The sequence below is a fragment of the Hippopotamus amphibius genome, chromosome X, assembly GCF_030028045.1.
Source record: "Hippopotamus amphibius kiboko isolate mHipAmp2 chromosome X, mHipAmp2.hap2, whole genome shotgun sequence".
NCBI classification, from domain to species: Eukaryota; Metazoa; Chordata; class Mammalia; order Artiodactyla; family Hippopotamidae; genus Hippopotamus; species Hippopotamus amphibius.
In genome coordinates this window covers 103,246,809-103,264,130 of record NC_080203.1, presented here as the reverse complement: position 1 = coordinate 103,264,130, position 17,322 = coordinate 103,246,809, and the positions used below count along the sequence as shown (strand labels likewise).

The window sequence follows — 17,322 nt, the reverse complement described above, 5'->3', positions numbered from 1 at the left end:
TAGAATATTCCCAGAATTTTGCTGTTACAAATAATGGTATGATTCAAATTTTTGCAGTAGGCTTTCTTTGTAAGTGAGTAAATATGTGAGAAATATCTTATAAGCTGAAAGTGCTATATAAATATTAGTTGTATTGATTATTATCCTTATTGTGTATAGGTCCCAGTTTTTTGCTTAGATTGTGAGCATCTCTGAATGAGGCAGGGGTATCCAGCTATCTTTGCATTCCCCACAACGCTTAGCAGAGTGCATCTGCATTCATCACATATTTGAGAATAAAGAAGATGATCAGTTTATTCTGTCTTCTTGTCCTTGTTGTGGTCAGTGGTTGAACAGTTGCTAGGTAAAGTTGCTAGGCCTCAAACAGTCCGCAGTCATAGATGTGAGTTTTTCCTCAGAGCAAATTCAGTTGGATCAGCTGAACTTGAAGTCAAAACCTTGAATTTCATTATTTTCAGCTGAACAAGTTGGTACATGCTGTTTTATATGTTTTCATGTAGTATATTGAAGTCTCCATGACCCCAGTGGACAAAATGTAACAGACAATTGCCTGTCCCTCTCCCTCCCTCCCCCACCCCCATACTACTACGTACCTTTTTTCTTCTCAGGAACAAATGAACAAGGATAATAATCACCAAATATATCCATTTTGTACTCACTAGAGAAGTTCCTGCATTTCCTTTCTTACAGCAGGTTTATTTTATTATTTCGAATTATGCATGCATTCTCATTGCCCTGGTTACCTCGAGGTGAGAGTACAAAGTTAACAACACTCAATAAAATAAATGAAGCCATAAAATCTTCCGGCAGCATTATAAGGTTGTTATAAAAATGCACATTTGGGGAAAAAAATGTCCTTTAACAATTTTTAAACCTAATGCCATGAATGTTTTTCTTATTTGTAGGAAATAAACATTTTTTTCCCAGCATTTTGTTATGAAAATTTCTGAACATACAGAAGACAACTTGAAAGAATTGTACAGTGAACACCCAAGTGCTTGTCTCCTTTATTCTACAGTTAACATTTTATTTCACACAACTGTCCATCCCTCATGAATCCCTCAATCCATTTGTGAGTTGTGTGTGTGTGTGTGTGTGTGTGTGTGTGTAAATTGTATACATCAGTACTCTTCCTCTCTTCAGTATCCATATCGTTACCTAGAGAGGAAAATCCAATTTTAAAAGCCAGGTACTCTATCCGTCTAGAAAGGTGACTGGCTAAGGCTCCATCCCTAGGGCAGGCTTGGAACTCCATAGATAAGACAGAGCTGGCAGGCTTCCAGTTATGTCTCGTAAAAGCAGAGATAGGTAATGTGGTCTTCCAGGGGAATTCTAGGTGCGAAACTGCTCTGTACTAGGGGATCTCCCAAGCACAGCTGCTGTTTTAACTAAGGTGATTTGGGGCATCTATTGGATGTGGAAAAAATATATGTGCATATGTATACATGTGTGTGTGTGTATACATGCACACACACACACATATACTGTATTACCTCCATAACAGTGTGGCAAAGTAGGTTTTATCTCTACTTTATAATTGAGGGAAAGGGCTTCAGTTAAATGACATGTCCAGGGCTGCACAGCTAATAAGTGTCAGGAAGGGAAATGAAACGTTTTTCTGTGACTGGAGCCTGAACCACTTCCCATTCCATTCTCTACTTGGTTTCCTTGCCTCAGTAGCCTTCGATGTCACCTCTCAATTTGGTTTGCCCTTGGGCCAGTTGGCCTGCTGGAGGGCCTCAAGAGGACTGCATGCTCAGAACTGGTCGTTAGAGAGGGTGATTGTAGAGGAGGGGCTACAGTTCAGAGTAGCCAAGTCGAGGCTTTGAGAATCGGGCTAAGTGAAAGCAGGGGAACTGAGAAAAAACAGAATCCTGTCTGCCTCTGATTATCATGACTTGCTGGTTTGTTTCCAGGTGTTTTGAAGTCTTCTGCATCTATTGTCAGTCAGGCCACATCGAAGAGCCTTATGTCAGCATCACCAAGAAGCGACAGATGCCAAAAAATGGCCTCTCAGAGGAAATTGAGAAGGAAGTGGGCCAGGCAGAGGGCAAGCTATTCACCCACAGATCTGCATTCAGCCGAGCATCAGTGATTCAGGCTTTCCTGGGCTCAGCCCCCCAGCTGACCCTGCAGCTGTATATAAGCATCCTGCAGCAGGACGTCACTGTTGGAAGATGTATGTATATTTTTTATTTCTATTTGCATTTGGGAATCAAAGTGGGGAGCAAAACATAAGGTTTATTTTCTTTCAGGTAAAATTCGTTTATATGTGCATTCAATCCTAAGTCTGTGTTCCAGTTACTAAGCTCAAAACGTAGTGAGTTAAAATAATAATGACGTTTATTTTGCTTATGAACTTGCAGTTTAGGCAGGGCTCAAAAGGACTCAACTATGCTCCACTGTGCATTAGCTCAAAGATGTGGAGTTAGAATCCATTAAGGACTCATTCACTCACATTTCTTATGGTCGATGCTGGCTGTTGCTGGGGGCCTCAGATCTTCTCCACTTCATCCCTCCATGTAAGTTAGTTTGGGCTTCCTCACAGCATAGTGGCTGCTTTCAAGGGCAAGTATCCTAAGAGTGAGAGAGGGCCAGGTGGAAGAGTATCCCTTTTGTGATCCAGCTTTGGAAATCACGCAACATCACTTCTGCTGCATTTTCTTTGTTGAAGCAGTCAGGAATGCTGTCGAGGTTCTGTTGAGGTTCAAGGGAAAGGGAGGAAAGGAAACTCTGACTTCTGTTGGGGAATGGCAGAGTTCTAGAAGTTTCCATTTTGGAAAACATGACTTGCCATAGGCTGAAAATACAGCCGCCAGAGGCTGGGCCTCTTTGGATTTTGCCTCTGTCATTCAGTGATACCTGTAAACCAGCTAAGACAGTTGATTGTAACAGCTTCTTTGTGGTGAATGAGGAAATCAAGGGCACTCCTGTTTTCTTGAAGTTCTAGTAAGTATCTCAGCTTTAAAATGAACACAGTTCTCTAACCTTTGGGCTATTGTCACATCATCAAATTGAGGGCAGGTTTTGATTAAGCCAGATTTCAAAAAAAAAACCTGTACATGCATTGGACACAATTGAAAAACCTTCATATGAAAAGAGGAAATAATCATTCACAGATATTAATATTATAGGTAAATGAAAACCAGATATTCTGGTAAGTTTTGCTATATAGATAAGCAAAAATGAGTTAAAAGCCTTAAGCTAAAAAAATACATATTTAAGATAACACTGAAATTAGAATCTTTTAAAATAAATCACTCTTATTAATTTTACTTCCCTCAGTGTTATTCTCTTTCTGCCTGTAATCTAGGCTAGATGGTAAAATGTCTTTAGTTTATGGCTGGGTCATAGGATATTTGCATGTCACAACTGTCTCCCTTATCCAGGTTACCTCAGAGTGACTATGGTTCTTAAGATATATCAGGACTTTAGGTTGAGGTCTTGGACCTTGGTGAATTAACATTTATGTGAAAATGTCTCCCACAGCCCCAGGTAGACAGTAGGTGCTCAATAAATGTAGCCGCGTCCTTGTTCTCTAAGGACTTATAACTAGAATGGGCATTGACCAAGGTGAGTCCTTTGCATGCCACTATACCCTTTTCCCAGTTCATTATTTTTCTATGTGGCAAGAACACAGCAAGAAACCAGATGTGGTGATAATCTGTTTGATTTTTACAAGTAGATTCAATTTTTTTCTCAAGTTATTGAAGATGAAGATTGTCTTTTAGTTCAGAAATTGGCAAACAGCAGACCATGGGCGTAATCAGGCGCTGCTTGTTTTTGTAAATAAAATTTTATTGGAATGCAGTCACACCCTTTCATTTACCTGTTGTCTATATCTGCTTTTTTATTTTTTTTAAGCAGAGTTGCATAGTTGCAACAGAGAATGTATGGTCCATAAAGCGTAAAGTATTTACTATCTGGCTCTTTAACCCTCATTACAGTTTTTCAGACAGAATTCTGTTCAGGAAGGTGAAACATATCTCATAAAATGTCAGTGTCACAAAGAATATCTGTGACATGCCCCCCCCAAGAACTTGGAATAGTATAAGTCCTCTGAGAATTAAACGATAAATCAAATATATAGAGAGAGGGGAAGTGGGCATGGTCGTCTTAAAAATATAAATGACTACCATTTATATAGGTTTTGAATAACCCTAATCACTTCCTTAACATATCTGAGGAAAGAATCCCTCACCCGGAAGAGGAAAGGCAATTATAATTGGAGCACAGGCTGGGGTGTGTCACACAGGCAAACATTGGCAGTCATCTATCATACGATTAGAAATGCATTTGTTGCAAGAGATAAACACTCGACTACAAGGCTAAACAACGCAGTATTTTGCTCAAGAAGAAATTGGACTTAGGCCATTGCTGGCATGATATCAGCTGCTTACAATGGTAAAGTTGATGTCCCTGCAATTCCATTGGCCTTTGGGTTGCTACTGCATAGAATCCATCATAGCTGCATTCAAGATAGGCAGAGGGGAAGAAGGCAGAAGGGCAAGTGTCATTCTTCCTTTCTTAGTAAGTAAGAGCTTTCCCAGAAACCTCCCTAATAGACTTTATTTAGGTCTCATTGATCAGGACTGATGTCATGGTCACCTCGGTGCAAGAAATGCTCAGAAAGCTGGGCATAGGAATGATTGCCACCTGTGGCGTAGAGCAGCATTCCTTCAACTTCCCTGAGGTTGATTAGAGTCACAGGAGGTGGGGGCGGGGGAGCTTGTTAAAAATCTACAGATAACCTGGAAATTGTGATTTGCTGGGTATGGGGTGGGTATGGGGTGGGAGCCTAAGATATGTCTCTTGATTTTTTTCTCTTTTGTTTTCTAAATATGTGCTCCAGGTAATTTTTATCTTTAGCAAAGTTTGGGAATACTGGACTAGACTAGTCACAACCTGCCTAAGGTTGGGCCCATTGCCACCCACAAAGAAATTATGTTTTCTTAAAATACAGGAGGTGGAATGGATACTGAGTGGGCAGCTAACAGTATCTGCCACACCACGTGTCCAGACCAATAGGACAGGAGAGGGACATGAAGTCCATCAGAACCTGACCCCATTCAACAAAGTCTATATAACCTCCCCTCTCTGAGTCTATGCTCACTGAGCAAACATTGAAGAATTTGACCTTGGCAGAGCTTGGAGGAGAGGTGGAGCCGGCCAAGTGGGCCACTGGAGGGGTTTTTGTTAATTGCCATATCATTCATATAAGATAAAATTCACCATTTTAAGTGGACAATTCAGTGGATTTTAGGATAGTCACAGTGTTGTGTAATCATTACCACTATCTAATTTTAGAATATTTTCGTTACATTGAAAAGAAATCCCATACTCATTAGCAGTCACTCCTCATTTCCCCTCCCCAGACCCTGGCGATCACTAATCTACTTCCTGTCTCTATGGATTTGCCTATTGTGCGTATTTCATATACATGGAATCATATACTGTTGGAGAGATTTTTTTCCCCATAGTCAATGAATAATGGACACTGCCTATGAGCCTCAGTCTTTGAGTGAGACTAGTCATCTCTCAGGGGCTTGATCAGGTCTCTGGACCTTGGAGGATAGGTTGGTTTGAGGCCCAGGTGAATGCACCAAGGTTACTGTGTTCTGTGAAGGCCTCCACAGCCTGCCATTTGGCCTGCCTGGATCTCAAAGTGCCCTTCTCTCTTCCACTGAAGGTGGTAATGTTGGTAGTAATGATAGCTGTTTCTCAGATCCTTGCTTTGTGCTAGGCACTGTGATTGGCATGATCGTGTTTCATGTTCACAGCATCCCTATGAGGTGGATCTGATTACCTCCATCTTATTAAAGTTGGAAATTGTACTCATTGTCTACCAGAGGAGGCAGGATTAGATTTTAGATTTATGTGAGTTCATTCATGAAGTCAATGAGTATGTATTGAATACGTTCTGTGTTCCTGACCTTGTGCTGGGATCTGAGGATAAAGTGGTGAATAAGCTGGACAGGCCCGTATCCTTTCAGAACAGGATACACAAACATGACACAAATAATTAGTCATATATTTATTTCAGGTAAATCCTACAAAGTGGAAGTCCTGTGTAAGGGTCTATCAGGGGAATCTAACCAAGTCTGGGAGATGAGGGAAAAATTCCCAGAGGAACTTAAGCTTAAACCAAAATCTGGTAGATGAGGAGGAGATGAGAAAAGCAGGAAAGGGCATCCCAGGATTTCAGACTTTATCCCTGGGGCAATAGGAAGTCATTGATTATTTTTAAACAACACAGTATCATGATCAGATTGAGTTTTAGAAGCTGGTTACTTTGGAAAATGGATTGGAAGGGAGTGAGGGGAGAAACAAGGAGGCCAAGAAGAGGGCTGCTACAGTTGTCAAGTTGAGAATGATAATGGCTTGGGCTGGAATAGTAGAAATGGGTTACTGGAGCAAGTGGATGTAGAAGTGGAACAAGGTGATGATTGATTGAATGGGAAAGTGAGGCAGAGGGAGATGTCAAAAATAATATATTATTTATTTATACCCCACCTTATTCCAAAAAAAGGACTTGAGACAGGGCTTATTATCTAGTGCTGTGATACTCTCTATGGAATATACCCTTCTGTCCTCTCTTATGGACATGGGTAAATTAAATGGTAATATTATATAAACCTACCATCTGGACTAAAACATGCAATTCAGGCAGTTCTTGTGATTACTAAATATTATTGGACTTATTTATGAATGTATCCCATTGTAAACACAATTACAAATCTCATTCTCAGATGAAACACCTGACCTGTCTATGATCATTTATTTGAGAGAGGAACAGAGTTATCAGTGGCTGAATACATGTTTTAAGATGTATAAGTATATACATTCTGTCCCAAATAATGGACTCGAAAGTACACACAATTCTTATAAACACTCTACGTGCTGTATTAGGTTAAAAAAAAAAAGTTGTCACATCAAGTGAAGAAGAAAACTAATTACTCTCCTATTAGTGTCAACACCTGACATTTTCTCCTGTTGATCAGATGCTGAAGGGCCACCCTCTGCTGCCTCCTGGCCTGTCATAAAGGACTGGTCAGAGGCTGCCCAGCCAGCTTCAACAGTGGGATCAGTGGACCTGGCTGGGTTTGTCATCCCAGATCACTATGTGATCTTGGACATTCATCTGTTTCCTGTGAGCAGCAGTTTCCTCACCTGTAAAATGAGAATAGTCAGAGTCCCTCCATCTTGGGATTTTCCCAAAGACGAAGTCACCATGTGCCTATAAGCCGTGGCTTAACACGGAGCCTGGCACAGGGCACGCCCTTAACAGATGGCTGCCCGTGTCTCCCTCCCCGTGTCCCAGATGCTTAGACAGGTTTCCCCAAGGTGCTTGCAGGCCTGGTTCTCAGGTGACTGCTGGGTGCTTGAGCCTCTGGCTGTGAAAACCCCGGCTGAACCTTGTGGGGAGACAGAGGGTGAGAGTGCTGTGCAGAGGAGGAAGCCAGGGCTACACCCGGGAACCAGACAGTCCTCCCCCTCTCCGCTCCCCTCTGCCTGGTGACTCACCATCTCTGCTTCCTTGTACCACCTCTTAAAACTTGGAGCTGACTTAGCCTTTGCCAACTTTTCACGCGTGTCCTGAGAGTAACGGTGTCGGGTGTGCTTAGAGCTCATTGGAGTAGGTGTTTATTTAATCCAAGAAACCTTTCTTGACACCTGGTGCTCATTCAACCAAATATTTAGAGAAGCCTCATTGTCAAGATGTCCACCACACAAATTTGTAATTTGTTAGAAGAGCCATGAAGCCCTCCTGGCCTTGGCCAAGTCCCCTCTTACTCTTCTGCTCATTCGAGTGGCCAGCAGGCCTCTCCCCAGCAACTGCAGGTGGAGAGTCACCTTCAGCTGGTCACATGGTGGCACCAGCAGTGTCACCCCGTCCCTGAAGTGGAGCATCTTTGTGTCCAGGGCATGGTTCTTCATCTTCTAGGGACCTTCAGCCAACAGGGGGTGCCTCCAGGGTGTGTAGTGTCAGGGAGTCAATGATGATGCTCAAATCCTGTCATGTTGGTTAAATAACTGATAATGAAAAGCTGTTTATTTTGTCTTATGGCCGTGGCTTGTTTTAGCACAAAGCGTAGTCTCCTGGATACCTCACCAGAAGTCACACCAGAGGAATTCATTAAGGGCCAGAGAAGCTGTAGGTGAATAAACCATGTACAGTTAGCAGGTCTGTGTGCTCAGATGGTCACCTTACAGTCCATGCCACAGTCAGCGCTAGTGGTCCCTGGGACACCTGCAGGGAGCCAGGCTTCCTGGGGTCTTTTAGACTCTCTGTTTGATGTCCAAGTTTGGAGGTTGAGCTTTAATACACCCTCATGTTGGCAAGCCATCTGCAGAGTCACATGGACATGAGAGAATCAGGCAGAGCTATACCACCATCCCTTTAAGAATCGTGCTTCAGCTGTGCCTGTGGGTTTCACAGGAGACACGGGGGCCCCAGCCAGCATGTCATCAGTCTAACTGCAGCCCCTGCCAAATCCCCTCCTACATAGGACCAGAAATTGTCCACGCAGAGGAGAAAGGCAGGCAACGGGTGAGAACCACTGCCCTTGGGAAGGCATGAGTCACCCACGTTTAGGCTTTTTGTGCATTTTGAAAAGGTGGGAAGGGGGATGGTGAGGAAGGATTGGTTCTAACTTGGGCCCTAAGCATAGGGCACCATTGACGACCAGTGCCCTGTTGGGAGTGGGCAAACCAAAACTGGAGTGAGGAGGACAGAGGCCGGGGAGGGTGTGGCTGTCAAACCAGGTCTTGATCAAAAGCAGTGTCAGGGCAGGCCAGGGTCAGACACCAGACACAGGTCACACAGGTGAAAACATCATGTGTGAGACGATGTGAGTCCAAGAGTTGAGTCTGGAAAGATCTTGGAGAGTGATGTTGGTTTGCTGTTGGCATGAACACAAGGCCTGGGAACTAGGCTGGCCTCCCACTTAAGACAACCTCTGAGAAGAGAAGTCTTTTGAAGGCCCAGGCTTCCCTGGTCCCTGAGTCTGATAGGTCCTGCAGTCATGTGGCTATGACTCTAGAACAGGCCTTTGGGGCCCCAAATTAGAATTTAAAAATGAGGGACCATCTATTGGATTGGCCAAAAAGTTCATTTGGGTTTTTCCATAAGATGTGATGGGAAAGCCCAAGCTATTGGCCAACCCAATAGTAACCTCTAATACATTCTTTCCTAGAAGCATAAATTGTAAGGTAGCAGCTTATAGACCTAATCTGGATGATGTTTGTTAATCCTACACAGACATCTTAAAAGAAAATTTTCAAGGTGCCAACATTTAAAATCACAAAATTTTTACCTGAATATCTGAATTTCTGGCTTTTCTCATGAAATCAAAATGTCTGGGCGTCCATGTGGTTGCAGTCAGCTGGAGATACAAGGTACTATCCCATTAAGGTTGGGCCTCTGGTTTGCACCTTCTCTCTTTTGGTTTTCATGTCTCACCCACTTCACTCACTCATAGTAACTGTCTGACCACTATAGAGGCTTGAACTTGTTACTCACACTGCAAATTAATTCTAAGTTCACGGTGTTCAGAAGGATCAATTTTCTCATTTAATGGTGTATTATAGTACAGGGCTTCTCAAACTGCCTTTACTGTAGGGCCAGTATGATCTGTTCTTCTTGTTCGAGTTCTTTATGAACTGATAGGAGGTCCTATTATGCATGACTGATACACAGCTCACATTTGACTCATCACTGTAGTACCACACCCCCAGGACTGGTGTGGAGCCTATTCACTGGATGAGCTCACTCACTTGAATATTGAAGCAAAGCCTGATTGCTGTGTTTCTAAATGCTGACTCTCAATTTCCATTCTTGGAGCTGACCAGTAACAAACAGCTCCTTGACCAGTACCAGTCTACAACCACAGTTCAAATAGATTGAGATAACGAACTTATTTTATTTTATTCTTCTAGGAGTATGGTTTTAAATCTAAGGAACTTCATTTTGTATCATTTCAGTATTTCTCTACAGTTCTTCATGAACACAGAAGATTGGTTTCTTTAATATTTAGGGTTCTAGAATCATTGCAGGGAAAATCTCTCTAAACATTTGTTAAAGCAAAATCTACCAAAGGAAACCAGTTTGCAGTAGGGAGGCAGGTTAGATACTATGGTTGTGAGATACTTGTGTTCTGAGATGTAGGATGAGAAGAACTCACCAACTGGCCTGTGGAGGAGAGTCTTCATGGCACAAAGGGGCAAAATAGTGAAAGAAGAGGGGGGTAAACTGGGTTCTGGTCTCCTCTAAGTGTAGCTTATTTGGAGCACATCAGCTTCCATAGCTATAAAATGAGGAGGTTGGACTAAATTATCCCAAAGGTCTGTTCGAGGTGTATAGTTACCAGTCTATGATCTTTTCTTAAGGAAAATTCTCTACTGAAAGTGGGTGAGTGGGGCACAGAGGACAGGGATTGTTTTTTGGGATCTCCATTTCACAGCTGAGGCCACTTTGGCCCGGAGATACTGATGAGCTCTCCCAAGGTCACATGGCAAGTGGGTGGCACAGTAGGCACAAGAGACCAGCCCTGCTCGCTGTTGTTGACGCTCTTCCTGTGCTATATACTGGCAAATGGGTGGTCTTAACGTAGAAAGGGTTTAATGGTCTCCCCTGGGCAAAAGCCAAACTCTTCAATATAGAGGTATCAAGGTCTCTTGGGTTTCTAGGAAAGCATTCTCAACAATTCACTCTCAAGAATTTCCACTTGTGTTTTATTTGGAGGCCAGACAGATTAGGATCAAAGGACTGATCTTATAGTACAGGTCTTCAGACTTTGTAAACTTAGGCCTTGTTTCATTGGACACTGTGATAGCCGTGTGATGAATCCATTTCCTTCTCAAGGTGTTCTTGAAATTCTGACTCTGTCCACTGACATGGTCTCAAAGGGGATTATGTGATGACATCAGAAGCCTGTGTTCAAGAGTCTTTTCTGGAAGTACCTGAGTTACTGTCCTTTTCCACAGAGTTCTGAGATGGTCCTGCTTTGTCAAACACAAGATTTCTGTCCTGTAGCTGATTGTAGGGCCTTCTGGGTAGCGTCAGAGTTAATAAAAAAGTATCTGGAGATGGCAGAGACTTAAAATGTTTGGGGGTCATTTATGACGTGATAATTTTCACAGAAAAGTCTGGTAGGAGTGCATAATAAAAATAATATAGCTGAAGAGGAAATTTTTTGTGACATGCAAAATAGGATAATAAAGCCAATCCAAAAAAAAAGAGGTATGGAGAAAATATCTATAAGCATAGTGATTAAGCCTGTCTGCAAAGAAGTCTGGAGTAGATTTTATACATCTTTATTTTAATAAAGCTCAGTAGAAAGGTTTGATGTGCCTCCTCATTTGAAAAGCACAGGTCTAAAAATCACTAGTAAAATTTAAGAAGAAAAGTGTGCCCAACTATTTTTTTAATTTACTTAAATATGACCGACAACACTATAATTTTGTTACCTAATACCATCAAGGAAAGCACTAGCAGGACTCTGAGAATTAGAAACATATAATAGACAGTATGGGTGCTGACAAATATCCAAGAACTTCACTTAAAACATAGAACTTCTGGGCTTACCTGGTGGTGCAGTGGTTAAGAATCCGCCTTCCAATGCAGGGGACACGGGTTCAAGCCCTGGTCTGGGAAGATCCCACATGCCACGGAGCAACTAAGCCCATGCGCCACAACTACTGAGCCTGTACTCTAGAGCCCACGAGCCACAACTGTTGAGCCTGTGTGCCACAACTACTGAAGCCTGCAAGCCTAGAGCCCTTGCTCCACAAGAGAAGCCACCGCAATGAGAAGCCTGCGCACTGTAATGAAGAATAGCCCCCACTCGCTGCAACTAGAGAAAGCCCACGCAGCAACAAAAATCCAACGCAGCTAAAAATAAATAAATAGATTAAAACATAGAACTTATGAAATATTGATATTAATAATGTTTCCCTATTCAGACTTAATGTAGGGGAGGGTAATAGCTCTTTTGATTTAACTTTTTCTTCGTGTAGCTAATCAATACTAGCATAGGAAATAGAGCAAATTTTTTCTAACAACTCTCTTTTTATAAGGTGAAAGAACAAATTTTTACTTTCTAGGGGCCTCTGGGAAATCTCAGACAGTTTTAAGTCCAAAAGATGTGAAGTTTTATTTCATTTTTCATTTTGGATTCAATGTTGGAAGGCAAAATTGAAAAATTTCCAGGAGGTTTGAGAATTAAGATCATGGGTGTCTGAGTACATGAATGATTATAGTTTGGTTATGTATTAAATACAGTGACAATATAATATTTAAGCAAATACAGAAAAATCGTTAGTGCAAAAATGCAGAACTTCTATCGTTTCTTTTCCTTTAAAGAGACTAATAAGGGCAGGATAAAGTCATAGCAAAGTGTTATTGTGGTAACATATCAAATCTCTGCTATTTGGATAGATTACATAGAAGGCGAGGTGGGAGGCTGGATAATAACCCCAAAGATATTTAGTTTCTAATCCCTAGTACCTGTGAACTTTATATGGCCAGAAGGACTTTGCAGATAAAGAGATTGAGGTAGAAGAGTATTGTAGATTACCCAGGTGGGCCCTTAATGTAATGACAAGTGTCCTTATAAGAGAGAGGCAGAAGGACAGTTGATTACAGAGTGAGATGATAATGTGAGGACTGGAGCAAGATGCTACACTGCTGGCTTTGAAGATGGAGGAAGGGGCCACTAGCCAACAAATGCAAGGTATATAGCTCTATAAGCTGGGAAGTCAAGGAAATGGATTCTTCTCTAGGGCCTCTGGAGGGAGCATGGCCCTGTTGACACCTTGATTTTAACCCAGAGAAACTGATTTGACGCTTCTGGCCTCCAAAACTATAAGAGAATAAATGTGTGTTGTTTTAAGCCACCAAGTTTGTGGTAATTTGTTACAGCAGCCATAGGAAACTAATACAGGTGCAGAGTAACCTTTTACAACCTCTCACTAGGAGCAGGCCAATACTCCAAAAACACTCTCATTTTCACAGAGAGCAAATAAATTCTAGGTTTGCTTCAATGTAATATTTGATTTTAAAGGACCCACAATCTCTTTTTGACAATCTTACAAGTAAACCCATCAAAACTGAGCCAGATTTGGCAAAGTTTTAACACAGATATGTGTCACTTTTCAGATTCTCTTTCCACAAACTTACAGCTTTCTGTATTCATTCAGGTTTTTTTCTTCACCATTCTTCTTCTTTCCCATTCTGGAACAAGTCATTTTACTTCAGGACAAAAATATTCCCTTTTTTGCCTTTAATTTTTAAAATGTCTCATTATCTTCAGACTCCTAGTAGGGACTCATTCATGTAGAGTCTCATTTACATACATTAATGATAACTTTTAAGCACTCCTTTGTATTTCATGGAGAAAACTAGGGGGTGTATCATTGTAAATTTCTGTCATTTTAGTAGAACTCATAAATACATTCAACCCAGCTTTATTCAGCTACACATTTCCTTTCTATAGTTTCACATCATGGCAGAAATGAACATGTTCATCTACAAACCCAAATATATAGCCTCTTTGTAGCATATGTAAATAAGAAGCAAAAGTATATAAACTCAAATTATGCTTAATAATCAGTGTTTTAGTATTCTGTCTTTCTTAGACATTTTCTAGGCATCCATTGAATTTCTATAAATTATCTCATATCAGTCCAGAGTCTTCAGTTATCTAAAGATTTTGGAAATGCTTTCAAGGGGATGTATTGCAAAATCTCATTACTGTGGAAAATACAGGTTTGTCAGAACAATGGCTCAATTTGCTTAAACATAAATTGAATTTTTTCATAATCTTAGACCTTCAGTAGGAGTATTTCTAGCTCATTTGATCATAAACCTGTATAAATTTAGGAAAAATATATCCAACAGGCTTGAAAATGTATGCTTGTATTATGCCTAACACTGATGAATCAGGGATGACCTAGTTGTCCTTAAACCCAAAATATTATACTAGTCATCATTGTCAAAGATTTACATAAATTGTGTAAGTTTTAACTATTAAAATATTTTAAAATCTAGCACATCTAAAATATTAGTAGTTCAATTTTTGTATTTTAGGAAATTTTAGTTATATTCAATTTATATAAGCAATTATTTATTTAGATACACCAATCAGAACAGAGGTCCTTTAAATTAAGAGACTTTATAATCTAATGAATTAATACTATCCAAAGGTAGGAAAATGTTACATACTCATGCAATCAGAGATGAAGAAATTTCTGAATTACAGGCACAGAGACATACAGCCACAGAGAAATAGCCTTCAGTTCTACAATTTCAGTCATGCATCAAGAGTAAACACAAACAGAAAATCTCCCCAGTCCAGATTTCAAATAGCTGTTTTCTTCCCAAAGGGCATGAAATTTTGAATTGATTTGGGCTAAAAAATGGACTAACAAATCTGACAAACCTGATTCTCTGCTGCCTCACACTCAGCAGGGACCTGAATTGTATAGACCTGCATCTCTATAAACCATGAGCCCATTTAGAGAGAGCTCCAGATCATCAGACCCTCAAACCAAATCCCCATCCATTTCTGCCAACGATGGGGAATAACTTAATGGCCATAAATGAAGGAAAACAAAACCGAAACACAACATTAGTAGAAAGGCAATTTGAAGTTAGAGGAACACACAGTCAACACAGTTCTGTCGGTGCTCCGGCTTCACCCAGGAGAGCCAAGAAAAGACACTCCTGGGCTTTAACTGCACAAAAGGCGCACTTCACTGTGAAAAGTGTTTACCTGGCTCTGACAGGTGAATCTATTGGACATCTCATTGTGAGCTCCAAAGCGGTGAAAAGATATTTTTCAAAAAGGATGAAATTTTGTCGCTCATATAGATATGGACACATTAAAGATTTTATTACTCACGAGGGAATGGACAGATGTTAAAGCCAGTTCAAAAGAGAACAAAGGAATGTTGAGTAGGAATATTGAAAAGTGCGTAATTGGAAACAAGACTGGTTTTATTACATTGTGAGAGGGGAGACAATTGAACCTCTATTGGATAATGCATTTTGCATGTGTATCTGTGACCCGACAGCCTGGATCTTGGAGCTGGCAAGCGACAAGGCCCATGACCACCACAGGAGGTGCCTTGCCCCCAACATGTGGAGAGGGCAGTGCCCACCCTGAGCTCCACCTCTTCTTTAGGGATGGGACCATCTGTCTAATTCATGTCCCAATTCAGGAAGAATTGCTGATGCAATTCCTGGGCTCCACAGCCTGGCAGGGGCCTTCAGAGCCTCATCCACTGGCAAAGCCACTCACAGTTGAGGTCGCCCCATGCTGCTGCCGTCAGCAAATGTTATTAAAGAATTGAAATCCGTGAGTGTGCTTCTGGCTCCTCTCAGTTTCTGTCATTTTGACTTGGAAATGTCTGTGAGATATCTGAGAGGTGATAGCCCATGGAGTTTGAGGATTTAGAATGGATGTATAACCTGCAGAGCTGAATTTGGGGCCTATAGCAGCCTCTTGGATACTCTGAGTCACTTGTCCTTGGCCCTTTTGATTTTAGCGCAGCTGTGGTGACAAGTTCCACATGCATTGCTAACATCTCACATCAAGCCTGTGTCCCAGCATACCCTGAGGTGTTTCTCTTCTTTCCTGCCTCAGGGTTTTCTCCGATGCCAGGGAACACAGCTCAGGTACAGTTGAGAAGTGTGGGCAAGGTAATGCCCATAGGGCCACCTCCAGACTAAGGGAGATAATAGTTGATGGATAAAGCCTCAGCCTCTGTCCTTAAGATGGATAATTTGGAGTCCAGTATATACAGTCCTTTGTGGATCCCCAGTGGGAATGAGGCCCATTTGCCACAGTGGTAACCAGCTTAATAGTGTATGTAGTCTTTATGAGCCTTGCTTCCTTCTCTCCTTCACTGTTTCCTAGGCTCCCCTCCCAGATGAACTGCCTGCATCCAAATGCTTGTCTCAGGCTCTGCAGTTAGTGTAGTCATCTGAGTGGAGGCGGTCATTTGAGTTACAGCAGGCCAGGCACATGCAGCTGTGGAAAAGGCAGTTAATTTCCTCCAGGGTACATGTTCTGATGGAGGCTGCAAAAGAATAGAGGGACAAGAATAGAGAGATTTGTATAAGAGATTGAATGAAGTTGTGCACGAAGGATTTTTAGCTGGATGAGGGAAAATAGAGGGTTTGTTTGATTTGAAGCCTTGATAAGGATATAAAAATGTCATAGTAGTTCTTAGACAAGTGAGTTGAATGGGTAGAAGTTGGTGGTTGGCATAGTGTGCTTCAATTAGTAATTTCAGAGGTGTTTCTTGCATCTTTGATTTCTAGGAAAGCACTCTTAAAAACTCATCCCTATTGTTTCATTTCTGCTGTATTTGGGGGAAGGCTAAATAGGCTGGGATTCAGAGGTCTAAATTTATAACGCGGTTCTTTGAACTTTGGTTACCTGATATAATTGCCTTCTTTCACTCAGTTTACTGCCCTGAGATGTACCTCGGCCAGACACATTGTTTGGCTTCAGAAAAAAAACTTACTCAATGTGTTGCCTGCTTCCAGGACGAATTGCAGTTTATGAACTAAAGATAATAGCTTTAATTCATACATTCTTAGAGGCACATTGAGGGAGAAATTGAAGGATAGCTCTGTGTGCGTGTGTGTGTGTGCGCACATGCGTGCATATGTGGTGCTCTACATGATATAAGCATATAAACTTCTGCCACAACTCAGTTTTTTGCATGTGTGAACACATATACATACCTGCTCACATGCGCACAAACATACACAAAATACAAAGCTTCAACAATAGTCTCAAACGAAATGCACTGAAATGTCAATTAGTCATTGTCTTGGGATAGTGAGGTTATGGGTTATTGTTTTCTGCTTTCCATTTATGTGTGTTTGTCATGTTTCTACAATGAATGTTGGTTTTTGTTGGGGGCAGAGAGAGTGGTCAGGCAGGAGCTACCTTGGGTCTTTGTCTTACTCATCTGTGCATGCTCAGTTTGGCATATACAGGTTGTCAATATATGGTCAGTGAATGTGAAAAATAAAAAGCAGGGCAATTATATTAATCTCATTTTTATAGATGAAAAAAACAGGGTATCATTTAAGATATTGCAGTTACAAGTGATAGAAGGCCCAACTAAAAGCAACTTAAAAAAAGTTACTGCCTTGTATAATAAATTCAGAGGCAGAGTGAGCCCATGATTGGTTTATTTATCAGCACAACAGTGTCATCAAGGACCTAGGCGTTTTCTGTCTTTGTGTCTTTCTGACCTCATGATTGTAGGAACACTGTGTATCTATTATATATTGCTGCATAA

At 41.3% G+C, this 17,322-nt stretch overlaps 1 protein-coding gene across 1 annotated transcript in view; it reads left to right on the top strand.

Moving 5' to 3' along the window:
- XK (X-linked Kx blood group antigen, Kell and VPS13A binding protein) overlaps window positions 1–17,322 on the top strand; it is a 54,525-nt gene that overhangs the window by 14,850 nt on the left and 22,353 nt on the right. Inside the window, exon 2 of the mRNA XM_057718574.1 lies at window positions 1,917–2,179. Coding sequence (XP_057574557.1) covers window positions 1,917–2,179 — 263 coding nt within the window. The remainder of the gene's footprint in view (window positions 1–1,916; window positions 2,180–17,322) is intronic.